Source organism: Convolutriloba macropyga, chromosome 6, assembly GCF_964194025.1.
Source record: "Convolutriloba macropyga chromosome 6, txConMacr16.3, whole genome shotgun sequence".
Taxonomy (NCBI): domain Eukaryota; kingdom Metazoa; phylum Xenacoelomorpha; order Acoela; family Convolutidae; genus Convolutriloba; species Convolutriloba macropyga.
This window is the reverse complement of record NC_134473.1, coordinates 55390651-55410239: the sequence shown is the minus strand read 5'-3', so window position 1 is coordinate 55410239 and position 19589 is coordinate 55390651. Positions and strand designations below refer to the sequence as shown.

Here is a 19589-nt window from a genome sequence, read left to right as displayed (position 1 = left end):
TTGATAAAAACAGTTTTTCCAGATCCGGAAGGACCAACAAGATACATCAGACTTCGTTCGTTTGTTGAAATGATTTTGTTCATTTTATGTTCTGGGATTAGGAAGTATATAACCAACGGCACTTGAAAGAATAGCAATTCAAACTGTTCGTTCGTCACAAGTTCTAGCAAAAATAAGATTAATAATTGAAAACAGAAGCAGTACTAATACAACTAAGCACTGAAATATTGACAGAAAAGCTGTTCGAGAGCAATTACGACCACAGATTTTCCAAGGAGGTCTTTCTTGATTGTTATTATCAAAAATAAAGCCGGATGCGTGATTGAGATGATCTGTCATTAGAGAGCAACTGATTTTTGTTCGTCTTTAGGTAATAATGATTCACACTTTGATTAATTGGAATCGTGGTGACATTTTCAAAAAACAATATGCAAGACCTGTTATATGTCCCAAGAAAGAAAAATTCAATAAAGAATTAAAAAATGGAACCACGTAACAAAATCCAGGGCCAATATTTAGATTTGATTTCAGATATCCTGCGGCATCATGAAATGTAGCATGTAATCGAAAAAGTTTTGACCAATTGAGAAGTTTTTCTAACTTTGAGTCACCAACTCCTATTAGTCCCCCAAACGCAGCTTCTCTGTTGATTTTATCCAGATCTACACTTTTGTCCAAGCTTCGACAGACAGCCCAGAAATAATTTTTGCGTTTTGTATTTCCAACAAAAAGTTTACTGATTCTTTCTCTAACGCTACAACTTCCTCAATGTTCATATCAAGCAACTGTACTGGAACATTAAATTTTAAAAAGTGATTAAATACAAACATCACAACATACAACATAAAAAATTTACAATTAATTTTATGCACTTTGCGATCTTTTTTTTTTTGGTTTTTGACCTTGTCCAACACTGAAATAATTTCATCATTCATTCTGTGTAGTTTCTCCATCTCACAAATTCTGAGCGAAAGAAAGCATTTCCTTTTAAAACTGTCCTTTTGTCCCGCGTGTGAACAGCTTGATTGTGAAATAACATCGATTCGGGTTATCTTGGAAAAATATTTTAGTCACACACTTTCCGTCGAGCACTCTCACTCACCTCCCAGAACACATCAAATTTTGCTTTTTCCGCAACATCAGTTGGTTGGAAAACAGTTTCGTCACTCACCAGCTTCGCAGTACCTGCGGTAGGTTCGAACAGTAGTGCTTCTTTTATCATCTCAGGAATCGTTTCAATAACAAGCTTCAATTCTCTGGCCGATAGCATCAGAATTTGATGCAGAACGTATTCACTTTCCCCATTTTCGCGAAATACTTTCAAAAGAGTCCAGTTAGAGTTTGTGTTGATGGTTTCCTCTGGGATGCTGATTTGAAACTTCCGGTTACCGTATTCTTGAAAGGACCAACAGTTGTTTCTTCCATCGTGCTCCTCATTTGAATTTGAGTCGGTGTTGTCTTTTTATCGTTGATGTCTTTAAATAGAGAAAACATGCTCTCATTGTGATAATCCAACTGTGGTGAGGGAACAACTGGTTTTCCTTTGTAATTTCGTTTGTGTATGGGAAATGAGAATTGTTTTGTGGAGTTAGGTGAGACTGAGCTTTGATCCATCTGTGGCGTGAGAATGTGAAGTATGTAAAGTTTTTAAAATAGAAAAGTTGGGTATACAAGGGTAACTGAATATTGAGAGTGGAAAGAAACAAATGAATAAATTGTCTTCAAGAAAGTGCTTGAAATCTTGAGCCAATGAAATTTGAGTAAGAACGAGAACAGTAGCGAAAAATAAACTTCGTATCCAATGAGATCTTATAAAATAATTCGTAACCAATGAAAATAGAGTGCATCATGAGGTAATAGTTATGTCACTTCTATTTTTAGTAACATCACGTGATGCCAAAGATGAGTTTTCTATATTTAGTCACGTGAGGGAGAATTTAACATAGAACACAAGCGAGTTATCTCTCTATTCTATTGGAGAACACCTGTAGTTCGAGAAAGGAATATTTTGATGAGATGATTGACCCTCATCATTGTCATTTTCCTGGATCGGAGGAAGAATAAGGTCTTTGAAATCGGGCAGATTGAAGGCTTCTGGTTTTTTAGAAAATGAGTCAGCATGCTTGGAGAACATGTCATCTACCCACCAAACACCGTAGTGCTTTATGTCACGAGAGTACGGGAACATAATACCTTTGCTGTCTTTCAACGGGTGAAACCCTTGTTCTTTTCGAATTCTTTCAATAGCTTGAAAATAAGTTTGGAGAGAAAGCAATGAATTGTTGACTTTTTCTTCGGCTAGGTGGAGGTTATGATGTCTAGCTGCCTCTAAAGTTCTCCACAAATCCTTCGGAAGTGTCAAGCTAGTTGTCTGTGTTTTAATTGTTACTCTAGTGCAATCCACCTCAAAAGATAATTCCAAATTGTTATCGGTTACTACCGTTTTAAATATTGATGCTTCCGTGAGAGGAACGTAATCTAAATCTGGATGCCGTGTAGAGAGAAAAGATATTGAAGGAAGTAAAGGAAGAATTGGAGTACTTTGCATTTCTTTTTAGGCTAATTATGTTCAACCAAGACATAAGACAAAATGAATCGATAACGTTTTTCAGCATCAACATTCCAAAATCAGATCGGACAGCTAATTTGATTGGCTAAAAAAATAAGTAATGGACATTTCCAAAACAATAATACAACTTTTTCTGAAATCGAAAAATTGGAACTTCAGTTTAAAACGACACAGTAAAACACAATTGTAAACAAAAAATTGATTTAAAAATCGAAAAATCTGTAAAAATCAAAAATCAAAAAAAAGTACTTATTTGTTAATATGGGAATGGGTGGGTAAATGACCTTATTAATTTGTTGTTAAGACACTATCTTACTAATCCCGCTTGGGTATCATACTGTGAGGTACATTTTTGAAAATCACGTAAACCATACGTAACTGTAAATGAGTCATCCTATCTAATTTAGTATTAAAACATTACCTAACTAATCCCCTTTGTGTGAACAGCTTGGGAGTCATGCTCTGAGGTGCATTTTTGAAAATCACGTATAACGTACGCAACTGTAAATGAGTCATCATATCTAATTTAAATTTAAAACATTACCTTGCTAATACCTTTAGTGTGAACAGCTTGGGTATCATGTTGTGAGGTACATTTTTGAAAATAACGTATAAAGTACGTAACTGTAAATGAGTCATCCTATCTAATTTAAATTTAAAACATTACCTTGCTAATCCTTTTAGTGTGAACAGCTTGGGTTTCATGCTGTGAGGTACACTTTTGAAAATTTACATTAGTAAACTGTAATATGGTAGGGGGTCAATGTCCTTACTAATTTGTTGTTAAGGCACTGTCTTGCTAATCCCCTTCGTTTGAACAGCTTGGGTATCATGCTGTGAGGTACACTTTTGAAAATCACGTAAACCGTACGTAAGTGTAAATGAGTCACCCTATCTAATTAAATATTAAAACATTACCTAACTAATCCCTTTTGAGAGAACAGCTCGGGTGTCATGCTGTGAGGTACGTCTTTGGAAATTTACATTATTAAAGTGCAATATGGGAATGAGTAAATGACCTTATTTAATATTAAGGATTAACTTGCTAATCCCCCTCGTGTGAAGAGCGTGGGTATCAAGCTGTGAGGTACATCTTTGGAAATTTACATTAGTAAACTGTAATATGGTAGGGGGTCAGTGTCCTTACTAATTTGTTGTTAAGGCACTGTCTTGCTAATCCCCTTCGTGTGAACAGCTTGGGTATCATGCTGTGAGGTACACTTTTGAAAATCACGTGAACCGTACGTAAGTGTAAATGAGTCACCCTATCTAATTTAATATCAAAACATTACCTAACTAATCCCCTTTGAGAGAACAGCTTGGGTATCATGCTGTGAGGTACGTCTTTGGAAATTTACACTATTAAAGTGCAATATGGGAATGAGTAAATGGCCTTACTAATTTAATGTTAAGGGATTAACTTGCTAATCCCCCTCGTGTGAACAGCGTGGGTATCAACTGTGAGGTACATCTTTGGGATTTGAGGGAAAATGGGCTATACCTAATGTTAATACATAGGTACTTCCTTTACCCCCCCCAGCTTTGCTCACATATAACTACTCAGGTTGCCAAATTTCTGATATTGCAGATTTTGCAATTGATAATTGTTATCGTTAAGGCTCAGTCCCGATCTCGTGAATACTGTTATCTCAACATTTTTCCTTCTTTAATTGGATAAAGAGTTTCTCCATCTCACAAATTCTGAGCGAAAGAAAGCATTTCCTTTTAAAACTGTCCTTTTGTCCCTCGCGTGAACAGCTTGATTGGGAAATAACATCGATTCATCGATGTCATCTTGGAAAAATATTCTAGTCACACACACTTTCCGTCGAGCACTCTCACTCACCTCCCAGAACACATCAAATTTTGCTTTTTCCGCAACATCAGTTGGTTGGAAAACAGTTTCGTCAATCACCAGCTTCGCAGTACCTGTGGTAGGTTCGAACAGTAGTGCTTCTTTTATCATCTCAGGAATCTTTTCAATAACAAGCTTCAATTCTCTGACCGATAGCATCAGAAATTGATGCAGAACGTAATCACTTTCCACATTTTCGCGAAATACTTTCAAGTGAGTCCAGTTAGAGTTTGTGTTGATGGTTTCCTCTGGGATGCTGATTTGAAACTTCCGGTTACCGTATTCTTGAAAGGACCAACAGTTGTTTCTTCCATCGTGCTCCTCATTTGAATTTGAGTCGGTGTTGTCTTGTTTATCGTTGATGTCTTTAAATAGAGAAAACATGCTCTCATTGTGATAATCCAACTGTGGTGAGGGAACAACTGGTTTTCCTTTGTAATTTCGTTTGTGTATGGGAAATGAGAATTGTTTTTTGGAGTTAGGTGAGACTGAGCTTTGATCCATCTGTGGCGTGAGAATGTGAAGTATGTAAAGTTTTTAAAATAGAAAAGTTGGGTATACAAGGGTAACTGAATATTGAGAGTGGAAAGAAACAAATGAATAAATTGTCTTCAAGAAAGTGCTTGAAATCTTGAGCCAATCAAATTTGAGTAAGAACGAGAACAGTAGCGAAAAATAAACTTCGTATCCAATGACATCTTATAAAATAATTCGTAACCAATGAAAATAGAGTGTGCATCATGAGGTAATAGTTATGTCACTTCTATTTTTAGTAACATCACGTGATGCCAAAGATGAGTTTTCAATATTTAGTCACGTGAGGGAGAATTTAACATAGAACACAAGCGAGTTATCTCTCTATTCTATTGGAGAACACCTGTAGTTCGAGAAAGGAATATTTTGATGAGATGATTGACCCTCATCATTGTCATTTTCCTGGATCGGAGGAAGAATAAGGTCTTTGAAATCGGGCAGATTGAAGGCTTCTGGTTTTTTAGAAAATGAGTCAGCATGCTTGGAGAACATGTCATCTACCCACCAAACACCGTAGTGCTTTATGTCACGAGAGTACGGGAACATGATATCTTTGCTGTCTTTCAACGGGTGAAACCCTTGTTCTTTTCGAATTCTTTCAATAGCTTGAAAATAAGTTTGGAGAGAAAGCAATGAATTGTTGACTTTTTCCTCGGCTAGGTGGAGGTTATGATGTCTAGCTGCCTCTAAAGTTCTCCACAAATCCTTCGGAAGTGTCAAGCTAGTTGTCTGTGTTTTAATTGTTACTCTAGTGCAATCCACCTCAAAAGATAATTCCAAATTGTTATCGGTTACTACCGTTTTAAATATTGATGCTTCCGTGATAGGAACGTAATCTAAATTTGGATGCAGTGTAGAGAGAAAAGATGTTGAAGGAAGTAAAGGAAGAATTGGAGTATTTTGCATTTCTTTTTAGGCTAATTATGTTCAACCAAGACAAAAGACAAAATGAATCGATAACGTTTTTCAGCATCAACATTCCAAAATCAGATCTGACAGATTATTTGATTGGCTAAAAAAATAAGAAATGGACATTTCCAAAACAATAATACAACTTTTTCTGAAATCGAAAAATTGGAACTTCAGTTTAAAACGACACAGTAAAACAATTGTAAACAAAAAATTGATTTAAAAATCGAAAAATCTGTAAAAATCAAAAATCAAAAAAATGTACTTATTTGTTAATATGGGAATGGGTGGGTAAATGACCTTATTAATTTGTTGTTAAGACACTATCTTACTAATCCCTCTTGGGTATCATACTGTGAGGTACATTTTTGAAAATCACGTAAACCATACGTAACTGTAAATGAGTCATCCTATCTAATTTAGTATTAAAACAATACCTAACTAATCCCCTTTGTGTGAACAGCTTGGGAGTCATGCTCTGAGGTGCATTTTTGAAAATCACGTATAATGTACGCAACTGTAAATGAGTCATCATATCTAATTTAAATTTAAAACATTACCTTGCTAATACCTTTAGTGTGAACAGCTTGGGTATCATGTTGTGAGGTACATTTTTGAAAATAACGTATAATGTACGTAACTGTAAATGAGTCATCCTATCTAACTTAAATTTAAAACATTACCTTGCTAATCCCTTTAGTGTGAACAGCTTGGGTGTCATGCTGTGAGGTACACTTTTGAAAATTTACATTAGTAAACTGTAATATGGTAGGGGGTCAATGTCCTTACTAATTTGTTGTTAAGGCACTGTCTTGCTAATCCCCTTCGTTTGAACAGCTTGGGTATCATGCTGTGAGGTACACTTTTGAAAATCACGTAAACCGTACGTAAGTGTAAATGAGTCACCCTATTTAATTAAATATTAAAACATTACCTAACTAATCCCCTTTGAGAGAACAGCTTGGGTGTCATGCTGTGAGGTACGTCTTTGGGAATTTACATTATTAAAGTGCAACATGGGAATGAGTAAATGACCTAATTTAATATTAAGGGATTAACTTGCTAATCCCCCTCGTGTGAAGAGCGTGGGTATCAAGCTGTGAGGTAGAACTTTGGAAATTTACAATAGTAAACTGTAATATGGTAGGGGGTCAATGTCCTTACTAATTTGTTGTTGGGGCACTGTCTTGCTAATCCCCTTCGTGTGAACAGCTTGGGTATCATGCTGTGAGGTACACTTTTGAAAATCACGTAAACCGTACGTAAGTGTAAATGAGTCACCCTATCTAATTTAATATCAAAACATTACCTAACTAATCCCCTTTGAGAGAACAGCTTGGGTATCATGCTGTGAGGTACGTCTTTGGAAATTTACACTATTAAAGTGCAATATGGGAATGAGTAAATGGCCTTACTAATTTAATGTTAAGGGATTAACTTGCTAATCCCCCTCGTGTGAACAGCGTGGGTATCAAGCTGTGAGGTACATCTTTGGGATTTGAGGGAAAATGGGCTATACCTAATGTTAATACATAGGTACTTCCTTTACCCCCCCCAGCTTTGCTCACATATAACTACTCAGGTTGCCAAATTTCTGATATTGCAGATTTTGCAATTGATAATTGTTATCGTTAAGGCTCAGTCCCGATCTCGTGAATACTGTTATCTCAACATTTTTCCTTCTTTAATTGGATAAAGAGTTTCTCCATCTCACAAATTCTGAGCGAAAGAAAGCATTTCCTTTTAAAACTGTCCTTTTGTCCCTCGCGTGAACAGCTTGATTGGGAAATAACATCGATTCATCGATGTCATCTTGGAAAAATATTCTAGTCACACACACTTTCCGTCGAGCACTCTCACTCACCTCCCAGAACACATCAAATTTTGCTTTTTCCGCAACATCAGTTGGTTGGAAAACAGTTTCGTCAATCACCAGCTTCGCAGTACCTGTGGTAGGTTCGAACAGTAGTGCTTCTTTTATCATCTCAGGTATCTTTTCAATAACAAGCTTCAATTCTCTGGCCGATAGCATCAGAAATTGATGCAGAACATATTCACTTTCCACATTTTCGCGAAATACTTTCAAGTGAGTCCAGTTAGAGTTTGTGTTGATGGTTTCCTCTGGGATGCTGATTTGAAACTTCCGGTTACCGTATTCTTGAAAGGACCAACAGTTGTTTCTTCCATCGTGCTCCTCATTTGAATTTGAGTCGGTGTTGTCTTGTTTATCGTTGATGTCTTTAAATAGAGAAAACATGCTCTCATTGTGATAATCCAACTGTGGTGAGGGAACAACTGGTTTTCCTTTGTAATTTCGTTTGTGTATGGGAAATGAGAATTGTTTTTTGGAGTTAGGTGAGACTGAGCTTTGATCCATCTGTGGCGTGAGAATGTGAAGTATGTAAAGTTTTTAAAATAGAAAAGTTGGGTATACAAGGGTAACTGAATATTGAGAGTGGAAAGAAACAAATGAATAAATTGTCTTCAAGAAAGTGCTTGAAATCTTGAGCCAATCAAATTTGAGTAAGAACGAGAACAGTAGCGAAAAATAAACTTCGTATCCAATGACATCTTATAAAATAATTCGTAACCAATGAAAATAGAGTGTGCATCATGAGGTAATAGTTATGTCACTTCTATTTTTAGTAACATCACGTGATGCCAAAGATGAGTTTTCAATATTTAGTCACGTGAGGGAGAATTTAACATAGAACACAAGCGAGTTATCTCTCTATTCTATTGGAGAACACCTGTAGTTCGAGAAAGGAATATTTTGATGAGATGATTGACCCTCATCATTGTCATTTTCCTGGATCGGAGGAAGAATAAGGTCTTTGAAATCGGGCAGATTGAAGGCTTCTGGTTTTTTAGAAAATGAGTCAGCATGCTTGGAGAACATGTCATCTACCCACCAAACACCGTAGTGCTTTATGTCACGAGAGTACGGGAACATGATATCTTTGCTGTCTTTCAACGGGTGAAACCCTTGTTCTTTTCGAATTCTTTCAATAGCTTGAAAATAAGTTTGGAGAGAAAGCAATGAATTGTTGACTTTTTCCTCGGCTAGGTGGAGGTTATGATGTCTAGCTGCCTCTAAAGTTCTCCACAAATCCTTCGGAAGTGTCAAGCTAGTTGTCTGTGTTTTAATTGTTACTCTAGTGCAATCCACCTCAAAAGATAATTCCAAATTGTTATCGGTTACTACCGTTTTAAATATTGATGCTTCCGTGATAGGAACGTAATCTAAATTTGGATGCAGTGTAGAGAGAAAAGATGTTGAAGGAAGTAAAGGAAGAATTGGAGTATTTTGCATTTCTTTTTAGGCTAATTATGTTCAACCAAGACAAAAGACAAAATGAATCGATAACGTTTTTCAGCATCAACATTCCAAAATCAGATCTGACAGATTATTTGATTGGCTAAAAAAATAAGAAATGGACATTTCCAAAACAATAATACAACTTTTTCTGAAATCGAAAAATTGGAACTTCAGTTTAAAACGACACAGTAAAACAATTGTAAACAAAAAATTGATTTAAAAATCGAAAAATCTGTAAAAATCAAAAATCAAAAAAATGTACTTATTTGTTAATATGGGAATGGGTGGGTAAATGACCTTATTAATTTGTTGTTAAGACACTATCTTACTAATCCCTCTTGGGTATCATACTGTGAGGTACATTTTTGAAAATCACGTAAACCATACGTAACTGTAAATGAGTCATCCTATCTAATTTAGTATTAAAACAATACCTAACTAATCCCCTTTGTGTGAACAGCTTGGGAGTCATGCTCTGAGGTGCATTTTTGAAAATCACGTATAATGTACGCAACTGTAAATGAGTCATCATATCTAATTTAAATTTAAAACATTACCTTGCTAATACCTTTAGTGTGAACAGCTTGGGTATCATGTTGTGAGGTACATTTTTGAAAATAACGTATAATGTACGTAACTGTAAATGAGTCATCCTATCTAACTTAAATTTAAAACATTACCTTGCTAATCCCTTTAGTGTGAACAGCTTGGGTGTCATGCTGTGAGGTACACTTTTGAAAATTTACATTAGTAAACTGTAATATGGTAGGGGGTCAATGTCCTTACTAATTTGTTGTTAAGGCACTGTCTTGCTAATCCCCTTCGTTTGAACAGCTTGGGTATCATGCTGTGAGGTACACTTTTGAAAATCACGTAAACCGTACGTAAGTGTAAATGAGTCACCCTATTTAATTAAATATTAAAACATTACCTAACTAATCCCCTTTGAGAGAACAGCTTGGGTGTCATGCTGTGAGGTACGTCTTTGGGAATTTACATTATTAAAGTGCAACATGGGAATGAGTAAATGACCTAATTTAATATTAAGGGATTAACTTGCTAATCCCCCTCGTGTGAAGAGCGTGGGTATCAAGCTGTGAGGTAGAACTTTGGAAATTTACAATAGTAAACTGTAATATGGTAGGGGGTCAATGTCCTTACTAATTTGTTGTTGGGGCACTGTCTTGCTAATCCCCTTCGTGTGAACAGCTTGGGTATCATGCTGTGAGGTACACTTTTGAAAATCACGTAAACCGTACGTAAGTGTAAATGAGTCACCCTATCTAATTTAATATCAAAACATTACCTAACTAATCCCCTTTGAGAGAACAGCTTGGGTATCATGCTGTGAGGTACGTCTTTGGAAATTTACTATAGTAAAGTGCAATATGGGAATGAGTAAATGGCCTTACTAATTTAATGTTAAGGGATCAACTTGCTAATCCCCCTCGTGTGAACAGCGTGGGTATCAAGCTGTGAGGTACATCTTTGGGATTTGAGGGAAAATGGGCTATACCTAATGTTAATACATAGGTACTTCCTTTTAACCCCCCCAGGCTTTGCTCCCATATAACTACTAACCTGGAAGAAAAACAGATCTACCATAATGTAATGCGTAATTCAACGGACCCCCAAAATAATCAACAACAATTACCAGTAGAAATTCCCAATGAAAATCGAAGCATTTCAGAGGTTTCAGAAAATATTACAGATATCGTTTACAACAGACGGCACTGCAGATCTATTTCATAATGACGATGCTGATGATGGAAGCTTAGCCACTCCAAAACCAAAAGTGGTTGTCGAAAATCAAAAGCTGGACAGAATAAGTGTGTTTTCAGCAGCTTCTTGAACTCTTCAAAACACTCTTCAGATTGCCAGAAAACAGCCGCAATAGCTTCGTAGATATGCAGTCTCCAAAAAACAGTAAAAGAGAAAGACCAAAAAATTCGCTTTTTCATTGAAGGCTGATATGTTAAATTTTGATTAAAATCTGTATAAATTTTTGCTGCCTCTATTAGCTGCTCTCAAACAACCTTCATTTAGAGTGACACACACCCATTTGACCTTATCTCTTTGAAATAAAGTAAATAAAAGTCAATTTCAACGTTTCAACGTGAGGAAGTCATTTTTAAGAGTGAGGTAAGTCAAGTGTGACCAGAAATTTAATCACGCGAATGAACAAAACTCGCTCCACTAAGAGCGAAAAATGACGTCACACACGCACTTCAGTTGAAATTGCATGAACGAATGAACAAAAAGCAGATTTGAAGTGGTTGTGTTGTCATATGGTCGTAAAAAAAATCGCGATGACGAAATAAAAAACATAGCAGGACAAGAACTGACATACAATTCAAAGAACTTTCATTGACTAAACAAAAAACTAGACCTAGAAAGGACTATGAATGGATTGGGAAAATCATTTAGAAAAAAATCCGATCCAGAAAATTGAAAAAACAGTTAACATCAAAGTGAAATTGCCGCATGTGAACAAAAAACCACTAGCGAGAAAGCAAATTTTTGTTCAAACACCGTTTTCTCACTCTACTTTAAAATTAGTGCGAAAAAATTTCACGCCACAAAAAACCACTCGCTTTTTCGCTCCATTTCCTGTTTCGGCGTGACCAAAATCACTACTCCAATTTGACTTCAAAAGCATGAAAATGTTTGAACAGATCTTAAAAAAAAGACAGCGCCCCAATACAATTCAAATTCTTTGAATTGTAAAAACATAGCAGGACAAGTCCTGACGTAAAATTCAAAGAACTTCCATTGACTAAACAAAACACTAGACCTAGAACGGACTATGAGTGAAATGTGAAAACCATTTTTAAAGAAAAAAAATCAGATAAAAAACATCATTGTCAAAATGCCGCTAGCGAGAAAAGACCACTAGCGAGAAATGTCAATCTGATTCCAACAAAAAACTAGGCCCATAATAAACTCTGAATGGATTGGGAAAACCATTTAGAAAAATCCAATCCAAAAAATCGAAAAACAGTAAAAATCAGAGTGAAATTGCCGCATGTGTACAAAAAACCACTACCGAGAAACCGAATTTTTGTTCAAACACCATTTTCGCACTCTACTTTAAAATTAGAGCGCAAAAATATCACGCCGCAAAACCACTCGCTTTTTCGCTCCATTTCCTGTTTCGGCGTGACCAAAATCACTACTCCAATTTCACTTCAAAAATCATGAAAATGTGTGAACAGATCTTAAAAAAAATTAGCGCCCCAATACAATTCAAATTCTTTGAATTGTAAAAACATAGCAGGACAAGTCCTGACGTAAAATTCAAAGAACTTCCATTGACTAAACAAAACACTAGACCTAGAACGGACTATGAGTGAAATGAGAAAACCATTTTAAAAAAAATCAGACAAAAAAAAACAAAATCATTGTCAAAACGCCGCTAGCGAGAAAAGACCACTAGCGAGAAATTTCAATCTGATTCCAACAAAAAACTAGGCCCATAATGAACTCTGGATGGATTGGGAAAACCATTTAGAAAAAATCCGACCAAAAAATCGAAAAACAGTAAAAATCAGAGTGAAATTGCCGCATGTGAACAAAAAACCACTACCGAGAAACCGAATTTTTGTTCAAACACCATTTTCGCACTCTACTTTAAAATTAGAGCGAAAAAATTCACGCCGCAAAACCACTCACCTTTTCGCTCCATTTCCTGTTTCGGCGTGACCAAAATCACTACTCCAATTTGACTTCAAAAGCATGAAAATGTGTGAACAGATCTTAAAAAAAAGACAGCGCCCCAATACAATTCAAATTCTTTGAATTGTAAAAACATAGCAGGACAAGTCCTGACGTAAAATTCAAAGAACTTCGATTGACTAAACAAAACACTAGACCTAGAACGGACTATGAGTGAAATGGGAAAACCATTTTTAAAGAAAAAAATCAGATAAAAAACATCATTGTCAAAATGCCGCTAGTGAGAAAAGACCACTAGCGAGAAATGTCAATCTGATTCCAACAAAAAGCTAGGCCCATAATGAACTCTAAATGGATTGGGAAAACCATTTAGAAAAATCCGATCCAAAAAAATGATAAAACAGTAAAAACCAAAGTGTAATTGCCGCAGGTGAACAAAAAAACCACTAGAGAGAAAGCGAAATTTTGTTCGAACACCGTTTTCTCACTCTATTTTAAAAGTAGAGCGCAAAAAGATTACAACGCAAAACCACTCGCTTTTTCGCTCCATTTCCTGTTTCGGCGTGACCAAAATCACTACTCCAATTTCACTTCAAAAATCATGAAAATGTGTGAACAGATCTTAAAAAAAAGACAGCGCCCCAATACAATTCAAATTCTTTGAATTGTAAAAACATAGCAGGACAAGACCTGACGAAAAAGTCACAGAACTTCCATTGACTAAACAAAACACTAGACCTAGAACTGACTATGAGTGAAATGGGAACACCATTTTTAAAAAAAATCAGATAAAAAAACAAAATCATTGTCAAAACGCCGCTAGCGAGAAAAGACCACTAGCGAGAAATTTCAATCTGATTCCAACAAAAAACTAGGCCAATAATTGACACTGAATGGATTGGGAAAACCATTTAGAAAAATTCCAATCCAAAAAATCGAAAAACAGTAAAAATCAGAGTGAAATTGCCGCATGTGAACAAAAAAACCACTACCGAGAAACCGAATTTTTGTTCAAACACCATTTTCGCACTCTACTTTAAAATTAGAGCGAAAAAAAACTCACGCCGCAAAACCACTCGCTTTTTCGCTCCATTTCCTGTTTCGGCGTGACCAAAATAACTACACCAATTTGACTTCAAAAATCATGAAAATGTGTGAACAGGTCTTAAAAAAAGAGACAGCGCCCCAATTCAATTCAAATTCGTTGAATTGTAAAAACATAGCAGGACAAGTCCTGGCGTAAAATTCAAAGAACTTCCATTGACTAAACAGAACACTAGACCTAGAACGGACTATGAGTGAAATGGTAAAACCATTTTTAAAAAAAATCAGATAAAAAAACAACATCATTGTCAAAATGCCGCTAGCGAGAAAAGACCACTAGCGAGAAATGTCAATCTGATTCCAACAAAAAAACTAGGCCCATAATGAACTCTGAATGGATTAGGAAAACCATTTAGAAAAATTCGATTCAAAAAATTGATAAAACAGTAAAAACCAAAGTGTAATTGCCGCATGTGAACAAAAAACCACTAGCGAGAAAGCGAATTTTTGTTCAAACACCGTTTTCTCACTCTACTTTAAAATTAGAGCGCAAAAATATCACGCCGCAAAACCACTCGCTTTTTCGCTCCATTTCCTGTTTCGGCGTGACCAAAATCACTACTCCAATTTGACTTCAAAAATCATGAAAATGTGTGAACAGATCTTAAAAAAAAGACAGCGCCCCAATACAATTCAAATTCTTTGAATTGTAAAAAACCAAGAGAAGGTCAATAATAGCCCCAGCTATCGCTGTGCGGCTATTATAAATGTTTGCGTTTCGCATGTTATCAGGTAACTCATTCCATCTATTAGCGCCTTGGAAACTGAAACTTTTTTCATCGCATTTGACAAGCATTTCGGGATTCGAAACAGTTTTTGACGTAAAGGTCGGGCATTTGTTGTATTCCGTTGAAATAAATTTTTTATATAGATAAGAGTAATCGATCTATCAACTTAAACATGAGTGCTATCAACTGGAAAAGAATTCTTTGTTCAATAAGCAACCAGTGTAATTTTTTGAGCAAATATTTTGCTGATACGTTCCGTGAAAAACCCAACACAAACCTTGCAGCCAGACTTTATATTTTGGCCGTTTTCTGATAAGCTTTTTACTCAATTTTAGGTATATAACATTACAATAATCCAGCCTTGAAAGAACGAAACAGGATGCAAGTTCTTTTCTTTGCTTCTCGCCCAAAAACTTTTGAATCCAATAGAACTTCCGTAGTTGTTTATAACCTTGTCTACAAACGCGGTTCACTTGATTTATTAAAGTGTTTCAGTTTTTTTCGGATGACGTTAAAATGTAAAGTAATTAAAAAATCAAACGGCAATGACATCACTTAGTTCCAAATATAAGCTTGGATCGTTTCATATTGAAATGAAATTCAATGAAAGTCAAAATTGAAGTAGAATGCTTAAAAATTGTAGACTGTTATAGAACATCCTGAATTATTCTGCAGGTCAAGCAGACAATTTCATTTTTACCTACAAAGGCCGATCCATTCCGAAATTCTAGGCTCTTGAAAAGCCTGCTGAAAACTTTCACAAAAGCAATAGCCTGCTTAGAGATGTAAATGTTTCTTCAATGTTGCTCAATGTTACACCATATTTAGTAAACTTCTGCATAAATATCCGTTGAGATCATTTTGACGTAAACGTTTTCTTACGAATGCTTGACAAGACGGACAAGTCACTTGCGTCGAGTAGGTACCCAGGGCCCTGTTCACATGCACTGCTCCGGGAGCAACCACCGCAACATTCACAGTTGCCGGCTGTTGATGGGGCGGATATGCAGGCTGGATTCCAGGAGCGGGTGCCATGGGATAGGGTGCTGCACCTGGGGGAGGGGGTCCCTTCGGCATGTTCGGATCATATTGCGGCTAAAATCGAGTCAATTATCAAATCAACCACGTCAGATAAAACGTCAAACTTCACTTATTCTGCCTTCAAAAATATTACATGAAAAACAGTTTCGTCAAATAATCATGTCAAAACACTCAATATAGAAATCAAAAAGTATTATACGAGTCTAAAATAAAAATCCTTAAAAAGAAGATTTATAAAATTTATGAATAAAATCGTGCAGGAAATTTTATCAGGACACTCATACTACACAATAATATGAAGAAATATGAAACAGCTGGATTGATCCAGAACAAGTCACCGCAAATATGTGGAATGAAATCATGGCCTATCCTTACTTCCAGTTCAAAAAGATTTTGTATAACGCTTATTTAAAGGATGCCAGTAAAGCTTTATCTTCGTTTTTTGTCGATAAAGATTAACTATAAAATAAATATTCAGTACAGTTTAAAGAAGGTATCAGCCATTGGGGATGAAACATCACAAATTTACAGGTTTTTGCGGCTATATCTTCTATTGCCAATAGTGCGACCATTTTTTAATCCAAGAATGGTTCGTTTTTGAATTAAATTTCAAATGCGAAAACTTTCTCACTCCATGGTCATTGTGCGTTGAGATATTATGCGTCAGGTGAAAGTCATTGGAATGCTGAGAAAACGCTTTGGAATCTATTCTGCAGTCAAACATTTCCTCTGACTTCCGGATTCTATATTTTGCAAAATCTTGATTATATGTCTTTCTAAAAAACCGACAAAATGTTAAAACTGACAACGGCTCGGAGGCCACTATCTAAACCAATAAAAAATCCCGTTTTCACGATTCCTTTTCTGAAACAATTGGAATTTTTTGCACCTAGGGCACCAATTAATTAGTACTAATTTTAATTAGTTGCCCGTGGTCATCTATATAGCTTCACTTTCCAGAAACTATATAGCTCACTATATAGATAACTATATAGCATCACTTTGAAAAGAACACAATTGCAAGAGATTCGTCCCAAAACATGAGCACAAAAATGAACCTGCCGTAAAATATCTCGTTAAAACAATTCCAGCTGTAAAAAAAGCTTAAATTAGAATATGTCACTATTGTAGTATCCTGTTTTGAAGCCGAACAACGGTGATATAAAACGTGTGAGTAAAGTAAATGTGAATTCTTTTTGCTTTTAGTTCAAACGCCTGAATAAACTCATCCTGTCAAAAATGCAAAACAGACAGATTGAAGACCAATGCTCACTTTCGGTTTGTAAAAATCCAACAATGCCCAAAAATTGCGACAAAGTTCGTTTCAGAGCAATTAATTAGAGGAACCGAAAAAAAAACATTCAAAAAAGAAACTTACTTGAAGTCTACTCCAGGACTAAATCACTATTCTGCCAGAAAAACTTCCGAATTGCTAGCTACAAAACTCAGGGGAACTATCAGTTGGTATCGCAAAATATTCCCTTATAGCAGAAACGGTTCTAGCATAATCTTATCAATCTATCTCCATTGAAGCATCAAAATTAGGCTATATAATGAGACCTTTCCTATTTAAGATTATAGCAATAATGCGTGATTACACATCGTGAAAAATTACTTGAACTCGGCCGACTTGCAGATATTTAGCAAATTAATTTCAAAAAACAAACAAACCAACAGTTTATTTGAAACAAAAAGCATATTTAGCATAGCTTATTTAACGAACAGGTAGCAAAAAGAGACAATAATCGAAACATGCATTAAATTCAGAAATCCAAATTTAACTTTGAGATCTATTGACAAATAAAACGTTAAAATAGCATACCGGTGCGTAAGCAGGTGCTGGTTGGGCAGGATACGGTGCTGGCGCAGGGGCAGTGGGGTATCCAGGAGAGCCTCCCATCCCATACTGGGTATTGTAATTATACGCTGGTGGTGGTTGGTCTCCGGCGCTCATTTTGTTTCTGAAAGTTACAGTATCCCTACTTTAATCCATAAAATCTAGAACATTCCTGTTGGATCATCGGTCATATCGCACGTAGCAGATAGCACGCAACCCAAATTTCTATTTCAATTCATACGAAATTTGTCTAAAACACAATCAGTTGGATATATTTCGACTAGAACAAAAGCACAAAAACTCGTCAAATAAAAATTTTGTATAAAAAGACACGTTTACGATAACTGCTTCAAAATTTTTTCGAGAGCAAATAAAATCCAGATACATCAAATCAACCAAATTCTGTTAATTGGTAAAATTTAGTAGTATCAGATCAGACAGACAAATTTGATTTCGTTCCTTTTTGGAACAAAAATTGACTAACGACAATAAAACGTCAGCTTTGTAGGACCTCTTCTGAACCCAACACCCCCGTCAAATTGACCAAAATTCAAAAAATTAAGTATTATAGACCAAATTTATTTTTGCTAGAGAATTAAACGCAACCGAATAACGTCGGGCGAATTGCTCTCGAATGACCGGCGAGCGGTTGGCATCGGTAGTAGTCAGCTGGGGCTTAGTAATGCTAGCATTAGGGGGGGGGTGACGGGAGTGTGTGTGGATGGGAGGGGGGAGTGTTCAGGGGGCACGGTTGCGACAGATAGATGAGACAGTTGACAATGACAGTTGGGGGGGGGGGGGGGGGGGGGGGGGTGACTGAGGAGGGTCAAACTTTAAAAACCCCCCTTCACACCATGAAATTGTCTCCTCAAAACAGTTTTGCTGAATTTCAATTTCTTGAACTGCAATTTCTTAGAGTATAGTACGGACAAAAAGTAAAATGAGTCAGACCAAAAATCGGTCAAGCGAAAAATCGCACAAACTACAGGACTAAAAATTGCTACAATCTTCGTTTGAGAGCAATTTAACATTAAACATACCCGGCAGATTGCCGGAAAATAGCCGCCGTTGATTCCAATAATCATGATTGGGATTAAACGAATAGAAGATATTGAAAAAAAAAGAATTTTATACAAAAAAATTTTTTAAGTCCGATTTATTTTGATGGCATTTCGTAGTTGAACATACTTTTGCTTCTTAGAGAGAGGCTACAGGGGATACTATCAATACCAATAAGCATCAGAGATGGTAATTAAGACTTTAGTAACGACGTTCAAATAACGGGCATCTAAAATTGGGCTTTATGGGTTTATCCCGTTTCCATTTCTGACTTTGATTTTTTTATACTGACTCTCTTCATTTTGAATTGCTTTGCTGAGCAGCTGCTGTTTAAAAGGACTTTGAGCAGAATGAAAGAAGAGAGAAACTAGCCTAGAGAAGTCAAAAAGATTTCACGCAAAATATCGAAAAAGCGGCAAAATGGTAAAGCGAAAAAAAGTTCGACGAAGTAAAAAAAACATAGCAGGACAAGTCCTAAAATACAATCCAAGTAATTGAATGAAAGACAGACCTAATAAACCTGACCACCAGATCAATTGAACAATCCCAGCCAACAAGACAAAATCTCAGAAGTTGAGAAACTAAAAGAATCAAACATACTAACCAAAAGAAACGATCATTGATAAAACCCTTGAAGCTTTTAAAACTTGAAGGCCAAACGTGACTCATTTCAAACTACTCATTAACTCACGCAGAAACCTTGAAAGAGATGAATCTGCCACTAAAAGTAGATAAACTGGACAAATGCATCAAGAAACTGAGAAGAGAAAATTTAAAGCAAATTTCCATAAAAAGGGCTATAAAAAAATGAAAATGTTTTTTTTGACTCAGGAGTTCTTTTTTGTAAACCGTCTACAACATTTAAAAAGTTTCGTTGGCCAGTAAAGATAGTTAAACTCAGAGAATGACAAAATATTCAAAAATAAAAAAATTCAAAATTAAAAAAAAAACTGCAATAG

The 19589-nt window shown here is 36.0% G+C and overlaps 1 protein-coding gene across 1 annotated transcript in view; it reads right to left on the bottom strand.

Moving 5' to 3' along the window:
• LOC142341060 (lipopolysaccharide-induced tumor necrosis factor-alpha factor homolog) overlaps positions 1 to 17724 on the bottom strand; it is a 33947-nt gene extending 16223 nt beyond the window's left edge. The window contains exons 1-2 of the mRNA XM_075391903.1: positions 17557 to 17724; positions 15576 to 15788 (exon numbers count right to left, since the gene is read on the bottom strand). Of these exons, the coding sequence (XP_075248018.1) occupies positions 15576 to 15788; positions 17557 to 17688 (345 nt within the window). The 5' untranslated portion in view covers positions 17689 to 17724. The remainder of the gene's footprint in view (positions 1 to 15575; positions 15789 to 17556) is intronic.
• Between the last annotated feature and the right edge of the window lie 1865 nt (positions 17725 to 19589).